This window comes from Babylonia areolata, chromosome 4 (genome assembly GCF_041734735.1).
Source record: "Babylonia areolata isolate BAREFJ2019XMU chromosome 4, ASM4173473v1, whole genome shotgun sequence".
Lineage (NCBI taxonomy): Eukaryota > Metazoa > Mollusca > Gastropoda > Neogastropoda > Buccinidae > Babylonia > Babylonia areolata.
In genome coordinates, this window is record NC_134879.1 from 52,806,039 (window position 1) to 52,823,538 (window position 17,500).

The 17,500-nt window shown below is 37.5% G+C and overlaps 1 protein-coding gene across 5 annotated transcripts in view; it reads left to right on the forward strand.

The window, feature by feature from the left end:
• The window catches only part of LOC143281304 (L-asparaginase-like), a 48,324-nt gene that overhangs the window by 9,789 nt on the left and 21,035 nt on the right, over positions 1 to 17,500 (forward strand). For 3 of the 5 annotated variants that reach the window (XR_013055115.1, XM_076586482.1, XM_076586479.1), the window contains exons 3-6: positions 345 to 371; positions 14,884 to 14,998; positions 15,692 to 15,817; positions 16,933 to 17,016. Coding sequence is in view for 4 of the 5 variants with exons in the window: in XM_076586482.1 (XP_076442597.1) it covers positions 345 to 371; positions 14,884 to 14,998; positions 15,692 to 15,817; positions 16,933 to 17,016 (352 nt within the window). In the remaining variant the exon portion in view is untranslated. Of the gene's footprint in view, positions 1 to 344; positions 372 to 5,957; positions 5,982 to 14,883; positions 14,999 to 15,691; positions 15,818 to 16,932; positions 17,017 to 17,500 lie in introns of all 5 variants that reach the window. The other 2 variants (XM_076586480.1, XM_076586481.1) reach the window with 2 other exon arrangements.

Sequence of the window (17,500 nt, forward strand, 5' to 3'; positions counted from 1 at the left end):
TTGATACAGGGAGGCAGGTGTATCCATACACCACATTGTTTAAAAAAAATATTCATTGTAACCTTTAACAAGGACTAAGGAGTGTCATCATCAACAGTACTGTAATGTAAGCACAGGTTCAACAGTGTCACCACGCTCAAGGTGCATTAATAGATGAGACCTGTGATGCTGTAAAAAAAAATGTTGCACAGGGTTTCAGATTGCCAGCACACCTGCATTATGTGTGTGTGCGTGTTTGTGTTCAGAATGTGATCTGGACAACTTCTCATCATTGGAGATTAAGTTACTCAGCTTATTGCTTATTGTGAAAATGAATTCGTTTGTCATTGTGTTTGTGCTTCAAGGAAACTGTCCACACAGGAGTCATCAAGGTAGATATTAGATGTTTGTTTTGATGTGCACTTAACTCTTTTACTAATGTAGACACTACATCTTCAGCTGGTTCCACTTGCATGAGAATTAGGGAAAAACTGTACATATTATTTTGGTTGTAGTTAGAAGCACTTAGTATCATGTTGGCAGGGAGTTTTGCTTCCCTTTGTATTTTTCTCTCTCCCCCCCCCCCCCCCCCCCCCCCCCCTCCCACCCCCGCCACCTCCCTAGCCGCACCCATCCTTTAGATGTATTTTTTCTGCTTTGTTTTTGTTCTAATTTATTTTGTGTGTTTTCTTTAACATTTTACACCATTCATTTTCCTTTTAAATCATCTTGTTACTGTTTTTGTTGTTGTTGCTATTTTTTGGTTTTTGTTTTTGTTTATCTATTCAGGTCAGTTTTACAATTAATGTTGACATAGGTGTTGATGATGGCCTGAGATTGAGAGGTCACCATTAGAGCAGAGTTTGAAAAAATTCTTAGGGCTAACATCACTTGTGCACAACACCCTCCAGGTCTGATGGCAAAGCCTCAGGACCCAGTTTCCTGAATAATCATAGGAGATGTGGAATAGTGACTTTAACTGATCCATTGATTTGATTAGCACTTGCAATCAGTTCAGATTTTTTACTGATCAGTTTGATGCAATCATTTCATTGCATTCGGTTTTGATCTATTGATTAAGCATTTTCAACTCTGTCAATTCTCTGGGTAAGCACTTGCAATCGAAAAATAAGCACTTGCAATCATTTCAGATCTATTGATAAACATTTACAATCTTTTCAGATCTATTGATATTCACTAGCTGCAGCCACTCAGATCAGTTGAGAGGCACTAGCAATCATTTCATATTTATTTATAAGCATTTTGCAATCATTGCAGATGTTTTGATAGGCACTTGCAATCATGTCAGATCTGTTGATAAACATTTGGAATTGTTTAAGATGTATTGATAAGCGCTTGCAACCACTCAGATCTATTGATCATTTCATCACATTCTTGCAATCATATCAGATGTATTGATAAGCATTTGTATTCAGTTCAGATCTGTTGAGAAGCATTTAATACCATCGTTTCAGATCTATTGATAAGCACTTGAAACGATGCCAAATCACTCAATCAGCACTTGTAGCTGTGTCAGATTATTTGATAAACATCATTATGCAGTGATTTTACATCTATTGAGAGGCATTTTAATCTCTTCGGATTATAGATTAAAAACTTGCGGCTACTTCAGATCTCTTGATAAACCTGTTAATATTTCTTATCTGTTGATTAGCACTTTCAGTCTTTTCAGATTTATTGACAAGCACATACAGTTGGCCTAGTGGGAATGTTTCCGTGTAGGAAGCGGGAGAATCTGAGCGAACTGGTTTGAATCCCACTGTCAGATGAAGTGATAAACAGAGGTCCTGTGTGCATCATATACTTAGTGCACGTAAAAGAACCCACGACAACAAAAGGGTTGTCCCTGGCAAAATTCTGTAGGGGAGAGCAGCCTGAATTTCACACAGGGAAATCTGTTGTGACAAAAGAGTAATACAATACAATACAACACAATACAGTGCAATGCAGTACAGTACAATCACCATTCGATCTATTGACAAAAACATGTAATCATTATCATTTCAGAACTAATTTTAGCCACTCGTAATCAGTTCTTATTTTTATTGATAAGTGCTTTCAGCCATTTTATATGAGATCACAGCAGGCATAAACCTAAGCCATTTTATTTATCTGCAAATGGAGACTATGTCCACAGTAAATGGGCAACAAAGCTAGTGAAAACATGCATGAACTCCATTCAGTTGAAGCAGAAATGCAGATGCGGTCCACAAAAGCACTCTGAAGGCACCTACATGGGAGCAGTTGTTTTTGCTTCTGAAGATGTGGATTGGCCCACATTGCACAAGCCATTCTTTACTGTTATATATGTGATTGTAAGTTCAAATAAATATAAATGCTTGCTTTGTTCATGTGAGGAAAAAAACAACACAAAAAAACAAACAAACACCCGGAGGAGTGAAGTGAGAATAGATAGAAATGTTCCTTTGGAATAGATGTAAAGTCTCAGGTCATGGGGTGCATGTAAGACCCATGGTTTTCATGACAGCAGATGTGTGGGGACCCTGACATCCACTATACAGCACAAAGATCTGAGACAGCAGAACATTTCTGTGAAAAAATGACTCAACTGAAATGTAATGTTGTTTTTTTCTTTGGTTTATAATTTGCAGTTTAATCATCTTACTGATGAAAGCTTTGGATGTCTACTTTTGAAATATGTTCATTAAAGTTTGGAAAAAAAAAAGAAAAAAAGAAGAAGAAATAACAAAGTGTTGTTTTTTTATGTTTGTTGCTGTTGAGATGGAAAAGTCTGGAGTTGTCAAAATTGTGTACAAACCTCTTCCTGTCTGTCTGTTAATGGCAATAGTATGTTCAGGTCAGTTCCATTTCTCAAGAAGGTGTCACTGAATTCAGACAAATCAATATATGCTGCACCGCATCTGCTAAGCAGATGCCTGACCAGCTGCATAACCCAACGTGCTTTGTCAGGCCTTGAGGAAAGAAATATGAATAAATAAGGAATAAAATCGTTCAAAATGAAAAATGATAAATAAATTTGAATCTGCCGTGAACGGTGAATCCCTAGTAAAGTGGAATCAGCTGCTAGCACTCTGAGTGTAAGGTCTCTCTGTTCTCTCTGACATTTGCACTTTGCCTGTAGGTCACAGCTTTACTAATTTCTTTCCTGAATATAAGTTACATAGTGTTGGTTTTGGTCGGATGGTCTGTCAGTGTTTTGTTTAGTCACATTGAATCAGCCGTGTACTGGGTTTAATAACCATTCTGATTCCTGTCGAATTTATGCATTTTCCGTATGACTTTTTGAGTGTGTGCATGTAAACTACATATACAAGCCTCTAATTTTTGTCATGAATGTAACGGTATTGGTTTCGGTTGTGACTTCAAATCTGTGTTTGCTTGGCGAAGTAGGGTAAGGAGCGTGGGTGGCGAGGGTGGTGGAAATCTCCTCCTCTTGCGTCCAAACTAATGCATTTTGCTTGCTTGCATGCAGGCTGTGATGAAATACTGAGATGTGCGCTGTGATGGCAGACTTTTCTGTTGATAATGTGTTGTTGATTTCTGTGGTAAACTGTGAGAATCATGTTTGTGTGATGATGTTGACTCGGCAGCGTTGTGTTGAGTTTGACGTACTGTTATGTGACTGGTGCATTCAGCCAACCGCATGCTGGCTCCTTGACTAAGGATTGAATAAAATAGAATAGAATAAAATAAAATAACAATAATAATAGTAAAAAAAATTTTTTTAAAAGAGAAAAAATTTAATGTTGAGAATTTTGAATTCTTCTTCCATGCATGTGTTTGTGTGTGTGTGCATATGTGTGTGTGTGTGTGTGTGTGTGTGTGCGCATGTTTGTGTCAGTGTGTGTGTGTGTGTGTGTGCCTGTGCGTGCATGTGTGTTTGTGTGCATGGGCGCATGTATGTGTCTGTGTGTGTTTGTGTGCTTTTGTGACTGGCTTGTTGTTGTAAAGGCTTTGAGAGGTTTGAAAGTGCGGTGTAAATGTATTATTATTATCATTATTATTATTATTATTACTATTATAATAAGGTAACAGAGTCAGTTTTGTCACAAGTATGCAGCAGTTATGTTGGTGGGTTTTGCTTTTTTTTTCATTCACAGTTAAATTTGTTTTCCTCCTTATTTTTTTTCTGTAATTGACATGGCTGAGTTTTCATGTGATCATATGATGTTACAAATGTATGTTAAACAGCTCTACAGACATTTATTGTGGGGAAAATAACTTTCTCAACAATTTTTTTTTCCTGAATAGATAAGATAAGAATAACTTTATTATCTCCAACTGGAGAAATTTGGTCAGGTGCATTATCACAACATAGACAAGTAAACAACATGGGGACCATAACTGTAAAAGTCAACAACAGTTTTTACGAATATTACGAAGATACAAATGTAAAAAATATCACATACATCGTTTTATACATACATCCACACACTGCAGGTAATAACTAGTATTCTTAATGTAAAAACAGAAACAATTAAGAAACATTATTTGAATATAATTATAAACATAGCCTACTATACTGCACATTGATTATAATAGATAAGATAAGAATGAAGATGAATTGCGGAAAACCACAACCAGATAATCAGCACACACCTGCACCCTCCCCCCAACCCCCCACCCCCTACACACACACACACACACACGGATTACTTGATTAAACAAGAGTAATAAACACATGTTCTCAAATAAAAGCATTTCACATATTCGCTTTTATAAACATTGCAATTAATTATCACATCGTAATTATTAAACAGAAATATATTTAGAATATGGACGTTAGCATATAAACGTTTAGATATAAAGAACCTGCAAGCTGAACTCTTTATGATCCTTTAATTCCTTCAGGAGTGTGGAGGGAGCCAGCATCATTTCAAGTACAACATGCCAAACTTATGAACATAATATTTTTATATAGCAGTATTTTCTCCCCCTCCACTAGACCTTGAGTGGTGGAACGGTAGTCTGGATGCTAGTCATTAGGATGAGATGATAAACTGAAGTCCTGTGTATAGCATGCACATGTCACACATAAAAGAACCCATGGCAACAAAAGGGTTGTCTGTGGCAAAATTGTGTAAAAGAAAAAAATCCACTTTGATAGGAAAGCAGATACGTTTGCAGAGGGAAGAAAAGAAAGAAAAAGTATGGATGCTGCTGCACAGTGCGATAGGAAAGCAGATACGTTTGCAGACGGAAGAAAAGAAAGAAAAAGTATGGATGCTGCACTGTAGTGATATGCTCTCCCTATGAAAAGCACCCTGAATTTCTCACAGAAAAATCTGTAGTGACAAAAGAGTAATACAGTACAATACAAATTACAATGCAATGCAATGCAACACAAAAGAACACAATACAGGTACCGATATATAGAAAAGGCAAATTTAGTCAGAATTGAAGAATAGTAATATGACATTTTCTAATTTTGTAAACCAGCTTAATTTCAACTGAGCATTTTTCAATGCCTTTTAGAAAATTGCAGAAATTTGACTTTTTTTTTTTTTTTTTAGCACTACAGATTTTCTGGGTAAAACAGTTTGTATGTGATTGAACAGACCATAATTAAGTGAAATTTGTCTCCAGTCTGACATATTGCATTCTTTGCAGATTGCTAACTCATGTTTGGTGGTATTTCACCTTTCCAGTTCAGTCAGTACATGCATCCACAAGCACAAGCACATACATGCACACACACACACACACACACACACACTCACACTCACACACACACTCACACTCACACACACACACACACACACTCACACACACTTACTTGGAGGGTGTTGGGGTGTGTGGGGCAAGGGAAGTACATGTATGATATTGTGTGTACATCAGTGCTTGCTAAACTCTTACTTTGTATGAGAATCCTTGTATTTAAGCATTGTTTAAAGACTAGACTGTTTGCAATGCTCTGACACTGTTACTGAGCTTGATCTCTGTGTGTGGGTGTGTTCTTTCTGTTGTCTTTTCAGCGAGGATCATTTGGATGAAATTAGGTAGATATGTCATGATATCATCCAGTTCATGAAATTATCACTCAACATTCAGGAGAGTGCTTATAATACTTTGCTACTTTGCTTATAGAAAATTGATGGCAGCATTATTGGTACCTTTTTTTTTTTTTTTTTTTTTTTTAATCCTTGTGTACTACAGAATGTTTTGTATTTGTGCTGGGGTGGGGTTTCTTGGTTGTTGTTGTTGTTGTTTTTTCTTATATATATATATATATATATATATATATATATATATATATATATATATATATATATATATATATTTAGTGTGTTGGTTGGTTTCATTTTTGTTGTTTGTATCATTTTGTCTGATATCTGCTTTAACAAGACATGTTGTTTTAAATGTAAGTAACAAAGAAAGAGAGGAGCAGTGACTATGAATATATATATATATATATATATATATATATCTGAAATTAGGTGTTGGCGTTATATGTATGCATGCATATATAATTATAAATATATGTTACAAACTGCTTTTTGACTCTCACACACACACACACACACACACACACACACACACACACACACACAACACACACAACACACACACACACACACACACACACACACACACAAGCAGTCTTTTTTTCTTCTTTTTTTTATCCTTTCTGTCTTTTCAACTAACAAAGATATTTTCAACTAACAAAGATTGTTTGGGTTAATAACTGCACTTTAAAGTTGCTTTGTTTTGGGTTAATAACTCACTTTAAAGTTGCTTTGTTTTGGGTTAATAACTCACTTTAAAGTTGCTTTGTTTTGGGTTAATAACTCACTTTAAAGTTGCAGCATGGGATTTAACATACATAATGTTTGGTATACTGAAGAAAGAGAATGTTTAATGGCATTGGAAAGGAAGCCTTATCCATTTCTCTCTTCGAGTTGCTATTTAGCATAAGACTGGGTGTTTGGAAGAAGAAGAAGAAAAAAAAGTGATTTTATTTCCAGAAGCAAAACTGGTGCTGTGAGTTGTGACAGCAAGGTGGACATGTACATCTTCACAGAGCAGAAACAAGTTCTGATCATTATGAGTATGTTTGCTTGCTGCTGAACAAGTTCATGGGAGTTGGCTATTGAACCAGACATACAGAAATCAAGTGGAACTGATGTACTGTGGGAGAGAAGATGACAGCAGTGACTTTGAAGCAGAAGTAGCTCTGCCTCTGTCCATTTTATTTTCGGTTTTAAGGAGGCATCAAAGTGTGTGGACATATCCTTAAACGCTACACCACATCTGCTCAGAAAAAAAAAAGAAGAAGAAAAAAGAAAATGGATGCTGGACCTTGGCTTAAACCCAACACACTGATCAGGCCTGGTGGCAGAATACTGGCCTTGCTGTGTCGAAAGCAGTGAAGGAAAGCTCTGTGTGCTGCTGGCTGGCCTCGGGACAGTGCCACCACATCAAGGACCAGGGCCCTGCTCCAGAAAGTCGCCACCATCGTGTCTGATGCTTCGACAGGGACTGCAGGAGGATAGATGAGGGGATTGAATTGGACACCTGGCTGAAGGATTGTGTTGGGAATGAAGAAACCAGGGCCAGAGGCTGACACTGAAAGTGGAGAGCTCTCTACACACTTCTGGGCCATCATGGAGAGCTTTCTACACACTTCTGGGCTATCATGAAGAGCTTTCTACATACTTCTGGGCCATCATGGAGAGCACTTTACACACTTCTTGGTCATTATGGAGAGCTTTCTGCATGCTTCTGAGTCATCTTGAAGAGCTTTTTGCACACTTCTGGTTCATTATGGATATTTTTAAAACCTTTTTTTTCTGAGACATCTTGGGGAGCTTTTTACACACTTCTGGGCCACCCTGGTGAACTTTTAACACACTTCTGGGCGATCATGGGGGGCTTTTTACACATATCTGGTCCATCATAGAGAGCTTTTTACACACTTCTGGGCCATCATGGGGAGCTTTTCATACACTTCTGGGCCATCATGGAGAGCTTTTTACACACGTCTGTGCAATCATGGAGAGCTTTTTACACACTTCTGGGCCATCATGGAGAAATTTTTACACACATCTGTGCCATCTTGGAGAATGTTTCACACACTTTTGGTCCATCATGGAAAGCTTTTTACACACTGCACACATCTGTGCCATCATGGGGAGTTTTTACACATATCTGGGTCATTGTGGAGAGCTTTTTACACTTCTGGTCCATAATGGAGAGCTTTCTACACACTTCTGGGCCATCATGGGGAGTGTTTTACACACTTCTGGACCATCAGTGAAGTGACCATTAGGATGCACCCTGTTCCTCCATCCAGGCCACACTGCCGCTGAAGAACTAAGCTCGAAATGTCTGAAGAAGATACCTCTTTCTGGGTGCTCAGGCAGAATCAGTTAAGTGTCGGTGCCAGACTTCTGATCCAGTTTGTCACCAGCGATGAGAACTTGAGGCCCTGTTTCAGCATGGTGTTGTGTCCTTGGCACTGTACTCTTTAATTTTCCTCATTCCACCCAGGTGTGAATGGGTACCTGACTTTGGTAGGAAAAGTGGGAAAGGTAAAAAAAAAAAAAAAAAAAAAGAGGAAAAAAGAAAAAAAAAGAGAAAAAGAAAGAAGAAAGGAAAAAAAAAAAGGAAAAAAAAGAAAAAAAAAGAAGAAAAGAAAAAAAAAGAAAGAAAACAAAAACAAAACAAAACCGGTGAATGAAGAGAATTGGGCTCACATTCTTATGCTGAGCCCTGGAGACACTGGATATGAATTTACTGTCTTGGTGTCAAAAAAAAAAAAAAAAAAAAAAAAAAAAAAGACGCTATGGGGCTTTTAATCTTTTGACCAAAGTCAGTTTGGTGGTGAACACAAATTGTTCAAAAGGAGTGTAGTTGCTGTGACAATCTGTTCAAACGTAATATATATTTGTTGTTGTTGTTGTTGATTTTTTTTTTTAATAGTTTTTTGTTGTTTTTTTTGTTGGGGGGGGGGGGGGGGGGGGTTCCTTAAATCTTTTGACCTCAAGTCAGTTTGGTGGTGAACAAAAGCAGTGTATAGTTGCAGTGACAATCTATTCAAGTGTAAATATGCTTCTGAAGTTTTTGTTGTTGGTGATTTTTGGTTGTTGGTTTTTTTGTTGTTTTTGTTTGTGTGTGTGTGTGTGTGTGTGTGTGTGTTTTGCTTTGACATCTGCATGTGAATTCTGTGTGGTATCACAGTTGCTGCAGGCTGCGTAGTCATGTGTGGTTTTGCCATGAGTCACTGCTGATGTTTTGTGCGGTGTTTGTTGTTTCCTGCTGAGAACATCAACTGTGAAGTGGAGTATGGGTCATGAACACAGCATGCTAGCCTGTAGTGCACAGGTGGAGCTGCAACAACATTTCAGGTTTTTTTGGGGGGGGGTTAAAAAAAAATTTTTTTTAAGGGTTGTGGGTGTGTGTTTGAGAGGGTAGGTGTGGGACACAACAATAGTGTACAGGTTGATTAAATTTAGCGTGTTGATCAACATATGTTGTGGCAAGCATGTGTTGTTGTTCGTTTATAATGAAAGGAAATGGTTTTCCCTTTCTTTCTTCTTCTTTTTTTTTTTTTTTTTTTTTTTTTTTTTTTTTTTTTTTTTTTGTTACGTCCGCAGTTTCTTTGATATATCAGTTACTCCCATGAAGCAAAAGATATTTTCCAATAATGTTGAAAAGAAAAAAAAATTTTGGCTCTTATATCTTAGGAGAGAGAATTCAAATGCATGCCTGCCCATCACAGAATTTACCCTATCTTTCTTTCCTCTGTTTTTATTTTTAGTTGTTGTTTTTTTTTCGTTTTTTTTTCTTTTGTTTTTGCAGGTTTTTTGTTGTTGTTGTGTGTTGTTTTTTTTAATCTTTCTTTCCTCTGTTTTTTTTTAATTTTTAGTTGTTTTTTTGTGCAGTTGTTTTTTTCTTTGTTTTTTGCTTTTTTTGGCATTTTTTTAACACATGATTTTTTTTTTTATTGTTTGTGTGAATTTGAAAATTGATATTTAATGTGATTTAAATGTATTTGATAAACACAAGTATGAGGACATGATACATTTTGAAGAAGTTCCTTAATTTTGTTTATATCATGCAACTAAAGCTTGTGTGGCTTATATATTGTCATGTACTTCATATATTATTCATTATTTTTCGTATTACTATTTATTACCATAGGGTGTGTGGTCTGGAGAATAAAAGTAAGTATTGGTCATTATTAATCAGGATATTTTGGGTGGGTTATGTTTTTTTTTTTTTTTTTACTAATCACTAGCTCAAAGAGTTTTCCTCCATGTCTTAGTGCATGGGGGATGTTGGAATACTTGAATGTTATTCATTATTTTCTTTATGATTCATTTCTGAACAGCATGTAATTTTGTATAAGGCATATATTGGCCCTGACATATATTATTATCTAAAATTATTTCTTTAGTTAACTTTTACCAGGAAATTACACAAATTCTTCTTTTTCTTCAAGTGTGTGAGTGTGTGTGTGTGTGTGTGTGTGTGTGTGTGTGTGTGTGTTTCTCTGTGAGTATGTGTGTTGGAGAAAGAGAGAGAGAGAGAGAGTGTGTGTGTGTGTGTGTGTGTGTGCATTTTTGTGTGTGTGGGGGAATCTACTGTGTATCAGTTACAAACTGAACATGATGAGCATAGATTGATCATGTCACATCCTAAATAGTCAATGGAATGGAGAAAAACACATTATAGGACCCCCACCTCCTTTAAAAAGAATTGAAAACTTGTTTGTCTTTTAATAGATATGCTTTCTTATTCTTTTTTATATACAAAGTGTTATATGTTTGCATTGGTTTGTTAACTGTTTAGCATGGTGTATTTGAATGTAACAGAAAAAGTGCAGTCTTTTTTTTTTTTTTTGTCACAACAGATTTCTTTGTATGACATTCCCAGCCCCTTTTGCTGTTTCTGTCTGCAAGTGTGTTATACTGTCAAAGTGGATTTTTCTACACAATTTTAATAATAATAATAATAATGGATACTTTTATAGCACACTATCCAGAAATCTGCTCTAGGTGCTTTACAAAAACGCTTTTGTGAACATAAAACATTACATCAATGTTGCATACACACACCAAAATGTGACTACACACACACACACACACACACACACACACACACACACACACACACACACACACACACACAGAGTGCATAATACATCTTAACATACATGTGTATCTAACAGCTACCCTAACGCATACGCACACATAGGCAGGCACAAACTTACATAAACACACGCTCACACTATACACATTCATATACATGCATGTAGTTATGTACACATACATATGTATACACACATAGTCAAGCACAGCTAATGCAAAGGAAGTGGACCTGCCACAATTGAACTTATTGCTGAGGGAAAAGGTGAGTTTTGAGACGAGATTTATAAGATGCGAGGGAATCAGAATGATGGAGATTATCAGGGAGAATTTTGCCAGGGAGAACCCTTTTGTAGCCTTAGGCTCCTGTACATCCATTATATGAATGCTGCATTATCATCTCATGCAGATTATTAGCTCCCAAGTGGAAGTTCAAAACAAGTTTTTATTTCGAAGATAGACTGCTTCACTTTTTCTTAAAAACCATTAATATTGATCGTGGGTGTTCAGTGTATTTTATTTATTTATTTATTATTATTATTATTTTTAAATGTCAGTTTGCATGCTATTTTGGAAATTGACATCTGTTTTCTTCTTCTCATTGGAATGAATAGTAATGCAGTGTTTGCCCTTGAAGTTGATGTTCATGTGCTGGGATTTTTTTTTAAATTAATTTTTTTGATTAAAAAAAAAAAAAGACAAAAAAAAAGACAGTGCTCTGCATGAAAATAACATTGTTCTCTTTCAGTGCATGGAAATGACAGCATTGGTGTGCTCATAGCATTGATGAAAGTGAAACTGCAAAGTTTATAATGCTTTGTTGTCATCCTGCTTAATTGTTAAAATAGTGCTTCCAAATTCCAGCTGACACATGTATTTTTATGAAATATTGCTTCCACATTTCCAGCTGACACACGTATTACACATGCATCTACACACAAAAACAATCATGTACACATATACATGAGCATACTCACAAACACAGCATTTTTTTTATTTTATTTAATTTTTTTTTTATATATATACATAAAAGAATATAAGCCTTACTTTCTTGTTGTATTTTCTTTCTTTCATAATCAATAAAACAAATGATGAAAAAAAACATAACATTTTGAATTATCAACATCAAATTTAAGTTGTTAGGTCTGCCATGAGAATTGCTCCTCAACTTTTAAAGTCATAATGAGTCATTTGATAATGTTTTAGTTGACACTTGAAAATGTTTGCTCACAGTTCCTTAGGCATTATAATACATGTGTTTTGTGAAGCTGTCACTGAAAGTGTCTCTGAACTGTCTCTGAAATTGTCACTGTAGTTTGTGTCATGCCTTCTCCCAGCTGCTTGGCTCTTGGGAATTCAGAGGCCAGGTAAGTTACTATGACGATGAATCAGGTGTCAGGAAAGATCGTATTTCATTGACTTGTGACTGTTATCCTTCTGTCCATTTGTCTATCTTTTGTCTTTTCGTCCCATTTATTGTGTTTTTGCTTTGGTAATAGTCAGTCTTCTTACTCTTTTGGTCTACAATATCTGATTTCTTTTTTTATTTATTTGATTCATCATTTATGTTCTTCTGACTTTTTTTCTTTTCTTGAGATTGTAAAGTCGTGATGTCAGAGCCACAGGTTAATATGATCACCAGTATAATTGTGCAGAGTTGCCACAAATAAAATTGATCACCTTTGGACTTCTGATCCAGTGATCAGAGTTCAAAACCATATTTTGGTACGGTGTCATGTCCTTGGCAAAGGCATTTCGTTCTGCTTTTCCTTTTACCGCCCAGTTATGAAAGGGTACCTGACTTTGTTGGAAAGGGTTTCAACATGGCAAGGAGAGGAATTGGCTCTGCCTTCCAATACTGAGCCCCTGAGACTGTGAAAATGAAATCACTGTAGACGGGCGCAATAGCCGAATGGTTAAAGCGTTGGACTTTCAATCTGAGGGTCCCAGGTTTGAATCTCGGTGACGGCGCCTGGTGGGTAAAGGGTGGAGATTTTTCCGATCTCCCAGGTCAACATGTGTGCAGACCTGTTAGTGCCTGAACCCCCTTCGTGTGTACACGCAAGCAAAAGATCAAATACGCACGTTAAAGATCCTGTAATCCATGTCAGCGTTCGGTGGGTTATGGAAACAAGTAAATACCCAGCATGCAAACCCCCGAAAGCGGAGTATGGCTGCCTACATGGTGGGGTAAAAACGGTCATATATGTAAAAGCCCACTCGTGTATATACGAGTGAACGTGGGAGGTGCAGCCCACGAACGAAGAAGAAGAAGAAGAAGAAATCACTGTAAAAGGATATCAGACATATCAGTGTGATTCTGTGCATCAGAGGTCTGTTCAGACAACAGCCCACATGAGGGCATTAGTTCTTGTTGTAGACTGATGATGGAAGGTTGTGTGTTCAAGCTTCAGATGCCATCATTGAGGGATTATTAAGTCGTAGCTGATGCCTACACTGAAATGGGTTTGATTTGGGCTCAAAAAGGATGACTGGGACCATTCAGCCAAGTGCCTTCCACTTTACAGATGTATCTTTTAGAATCTAGTTTAGATTTCTCGACCAAACTGCAGGCATCTGTACTGTTTTTTGCATGGTTGATGCCAGGGTATATTTTCAAGGAGAATATTTTGCAGTCCTGTCACATCATTAGTCATTCGGATGAGACAATAAACCGAGGTCCCGTGTGCAGCATGCTTTTAGCGCACGTAAAAGAACCCACGGCAACAAAAGAGTTGTTCCTGGCAAAATTCTGTAGAAAAATCCACTTCGATAGGAAAACAAATAAAACTGCACGCAGGAAAAAATACAAAAAAAAAGGGGGTGGCGCTGTAGCATAGCGACGCGCTCTCCCTGGGGAGAGCAGCCCGAATTTCACACAGAGAAATCCGTTGTGATAAAAAGAAATACAAAATACAAAATCATCTCAAAACATACATTAAAAAAAAGTCTCCTGTCCAGTGACCTCCATGTCCTGCCATCATGGTGACTTCAGTTTGGATTTTTCTTCCACACCTGTGATGGCGGCAATTTTGCTACAGTCTCCTGTATCTGCAGATTCATGTGGGCTGTCGTTGGAAGGTCACAGTGGCAGTGTTGTGTCTTGTGAATGTTGACACAGAACAGGTACTTCTGAAGACCACTGAAGTGACGGAGCAGTGGTGCAGGCTCTTTTCTAGTGGGTGGTCTTGTGGACAGCGTTGTTGTTGAGACTGTGGCAGATCAAGCCTGGTGTGGCTTTGTTAGTGGAGTTGGGTCACATGTCACTTTTGATGAAACAACAGGATTGGAGATTAACACAATGACACACTCACAGATACACATACACACACACATGCGTACATACACACACACACACACACACACACACACACACACACACACCCTGATGCATGAGAATACATTACGTAATTTGTGCATGTACCACATACATGGTAAGCAGTATCCATGTTGCTTTTTCATGACATCATATGACTTCTTCAAGATTTTTGAATGATACGTTTTGCACTGACTCAATCTCATTTTCCAGGTCAGATTGACCAATAGCCTCATAGGTCCTGTATACTCTATAAAGTAGACATCTCTGATGGTTTTCTTCTTCTAAGGTCCACTGTTATCCATTCTGTTTTTCCTCTGTTTCTTCTTTTCTTACAATGGTGTTTTTCATAGAACAGTGCTCCTATCCATTGCTTGTACAGTTGTAGTTGTATAGTATGTTCAGATATTAAACTCAGTTCCGTCAATCCGTACAAAATGCTTGACTGCATTTCATGGTCAAATGCCAATAACTCTGGTGTTGTGTGCTGTTCAGAGTGGCTGCCAAGCAGAAGTATTACATCATGTATGAGGTGGTGGAGTTTGACCCTCTGCTGGACTCCTCCAATATGAATCGTGAAGACTGGATCAAGATTGCACGCTGCATCGAGGTGAGCCTTCCCCATCATTCTTCCCCTTCGCTGCCTTCTTCTTCTTCTTCTTCTTTTTGTTCTGTTTTCCTTGGCGTTTTTGTGAGGGCAATGTGAAAAGAAGCTTTTTGCTCAAACTTTTACCCTCAACTCAATAGAATATTTGAGTTGCTGTCTCCCACCTCCTCTCTCAATGACGTCCATGTAGCAATGTACCCTGAGTGTCTGACACATGGTGTGCACTTGGAGGAAGGGGGCAGAATGGTTAAGATGCTTATCTTCCAATACAGTTTCTGTGATGGTCTGGGTTAGAATCCTGGCCTTGCCCTTTCTCCCAAGTTGAACTTGAAAATCTAGTTGAGTGTCTAGTCATTCAGATGAGACAATAAACTGAGGTCCTGTGTGCAGCTTGCAATTTGGTGCACTGAAAAAGAACCCAGGACAATAGAAGTGTTGTTCTCTGGCAAAATTCTGTTGAAGAAATCCTCTATGAATGGTACACTATATATATATATATATATATATATATATATATATATATATATATATATATATGTGCATCCATGCACTCCAGGCCAGACTAGCTTGTTGAGTCATGCTGCTGGCCAGGCATTTGCCCAGAAGTTGTGGTGTAGTGTCTGTGGATTTGTCCGGGGCGCAGTGATGCCTCCGTGAGAAACTGAAACTGAAGAACTGGTGTGTACTGTCTTGCAGTCGAGTTACGAGGAGTTTGATGGCTTTGTGGTTCTGCACGGCACGGACACCATGGCTTACACTGCCTCCGCCCTCTCCTTCATGTGTGAACACCAGGGCAAGCCCATCATACTCACCGGGGCACAGGTCAGTATTTCACAAGTTTTTGTTGTTGTCTCTTTTGATCAATCAGATTCTGTGATTTTTTTTCCCCTCCCTGTGTTAATTTCAACTCTTTTCTGCTCATAGGTAGGTGTGTGTGTGTGTGTGTGGTAGAGTGTAGTTAATCATCAGTGGGCGTGGCTGCCTGTGAATGGGCAATTGCCAGCACGTTGTGTTTTACTTTGTGTAGAGAAATGTGCTATACAAATGCCATTCATTATTATTATTATTGCTATTATCATCATCATCATCATCATCATCATTATTATTATGTGTCCTCTAATTGTGATAATTGCTCATGTATGACTGAGAGTATTGTATGTGACTGTTCCATGCATGGCTCACTTCAACGTAACATTAAACATTTTATGTCAGCTGTGATGATTGCATGTGTATGGCTATGATTATTGTGTGTGTGGTTTTACTTTGAAGTTAACTTTCAAGCATTTTATGCCTTTGATTTACATATATTGAAAGACTGCTGTTCTTGTGTATTGTTTATGATTTTTATATATATACCAGAAATTAATTTCTCTTATCAGAGATAATAAAGCATTTGCCCCCCACCCCCACCCCTCCTTCCTTCCTTCCATTCTTTCACAATAATCTTCGGAATGATGCACCATTATAACCTTCTATGGCCATTGGAGGTTCCCCTTAAAGACAGAAATGTTATAGACAAACTGTTATGTGTATATCATTTTGAATACGAAGTTTAGTGTATATCATTTTGAATACGAAGTTTATTTTGATGACATTATAACCAAAATGGTATTTGTACATCGTTCAAATTAGAAAGTTTATTTTGACAACATTATAAACAAATTTTATGTCAAAATTTTATTTTCACGTAATTTTAAGTACTGAAAGGTGGTTTTCTGTACAACATATGAGATTTCAGTGAGAATCATTTCAGGAATGATATGTTACTGTTTCATGCCCGTGTGTTTTAATCTCTTTTCACTTTGTGCTGTTAGGTCATTCTGTAGTTTGATGATAATTGCTCAAGGAAAATAATCATGTATGTGTTATTTTTATGATAGAAACATCTGTTGCTGGCTAACTGCTATTGAGAACATCTCTGTTTTTTTCACACCTAGATACCAATATATGAAGTGCGCAGTGATGGGCGAGACAATTTCATCAGCTCCCTCATCATTGCAGGTGGCTACAACATTCCTGAGGTATGGTTTGCCACAGACAGTTAATAGACAGGTGTGAATGATCGTGTGTTTTGTTTTGCTGCTGCTAAAGATAGCATTCATGTTTTGTAACTTTATAAGTAGAGTTATCTCTTACATCTCATACACACACGCTTGTGTGCTTACACAGACACAGCCACACAGAGAGATGCATAGACATAGACTGACAGACACAAACACACATACACCCCCCACTCCCCCTCCACACACACACATATTCACACACACATGCAGTCACATACAGTTACAAACATGCAAACATGCTTAAGTTTAAAGACACATGCACACACACACATACGCAAACTCACAGCGCACAATTTATAACATATATGTGAGCGTGCACTCACATGAACACACACACAAACACATATTCATGCTCACATGTATATGCGCATGTATGCATGTGTGTACATTCTGGTCCAGGAATACATGTGCAACACACACCTGCAGACAGAAAAGAAAAACA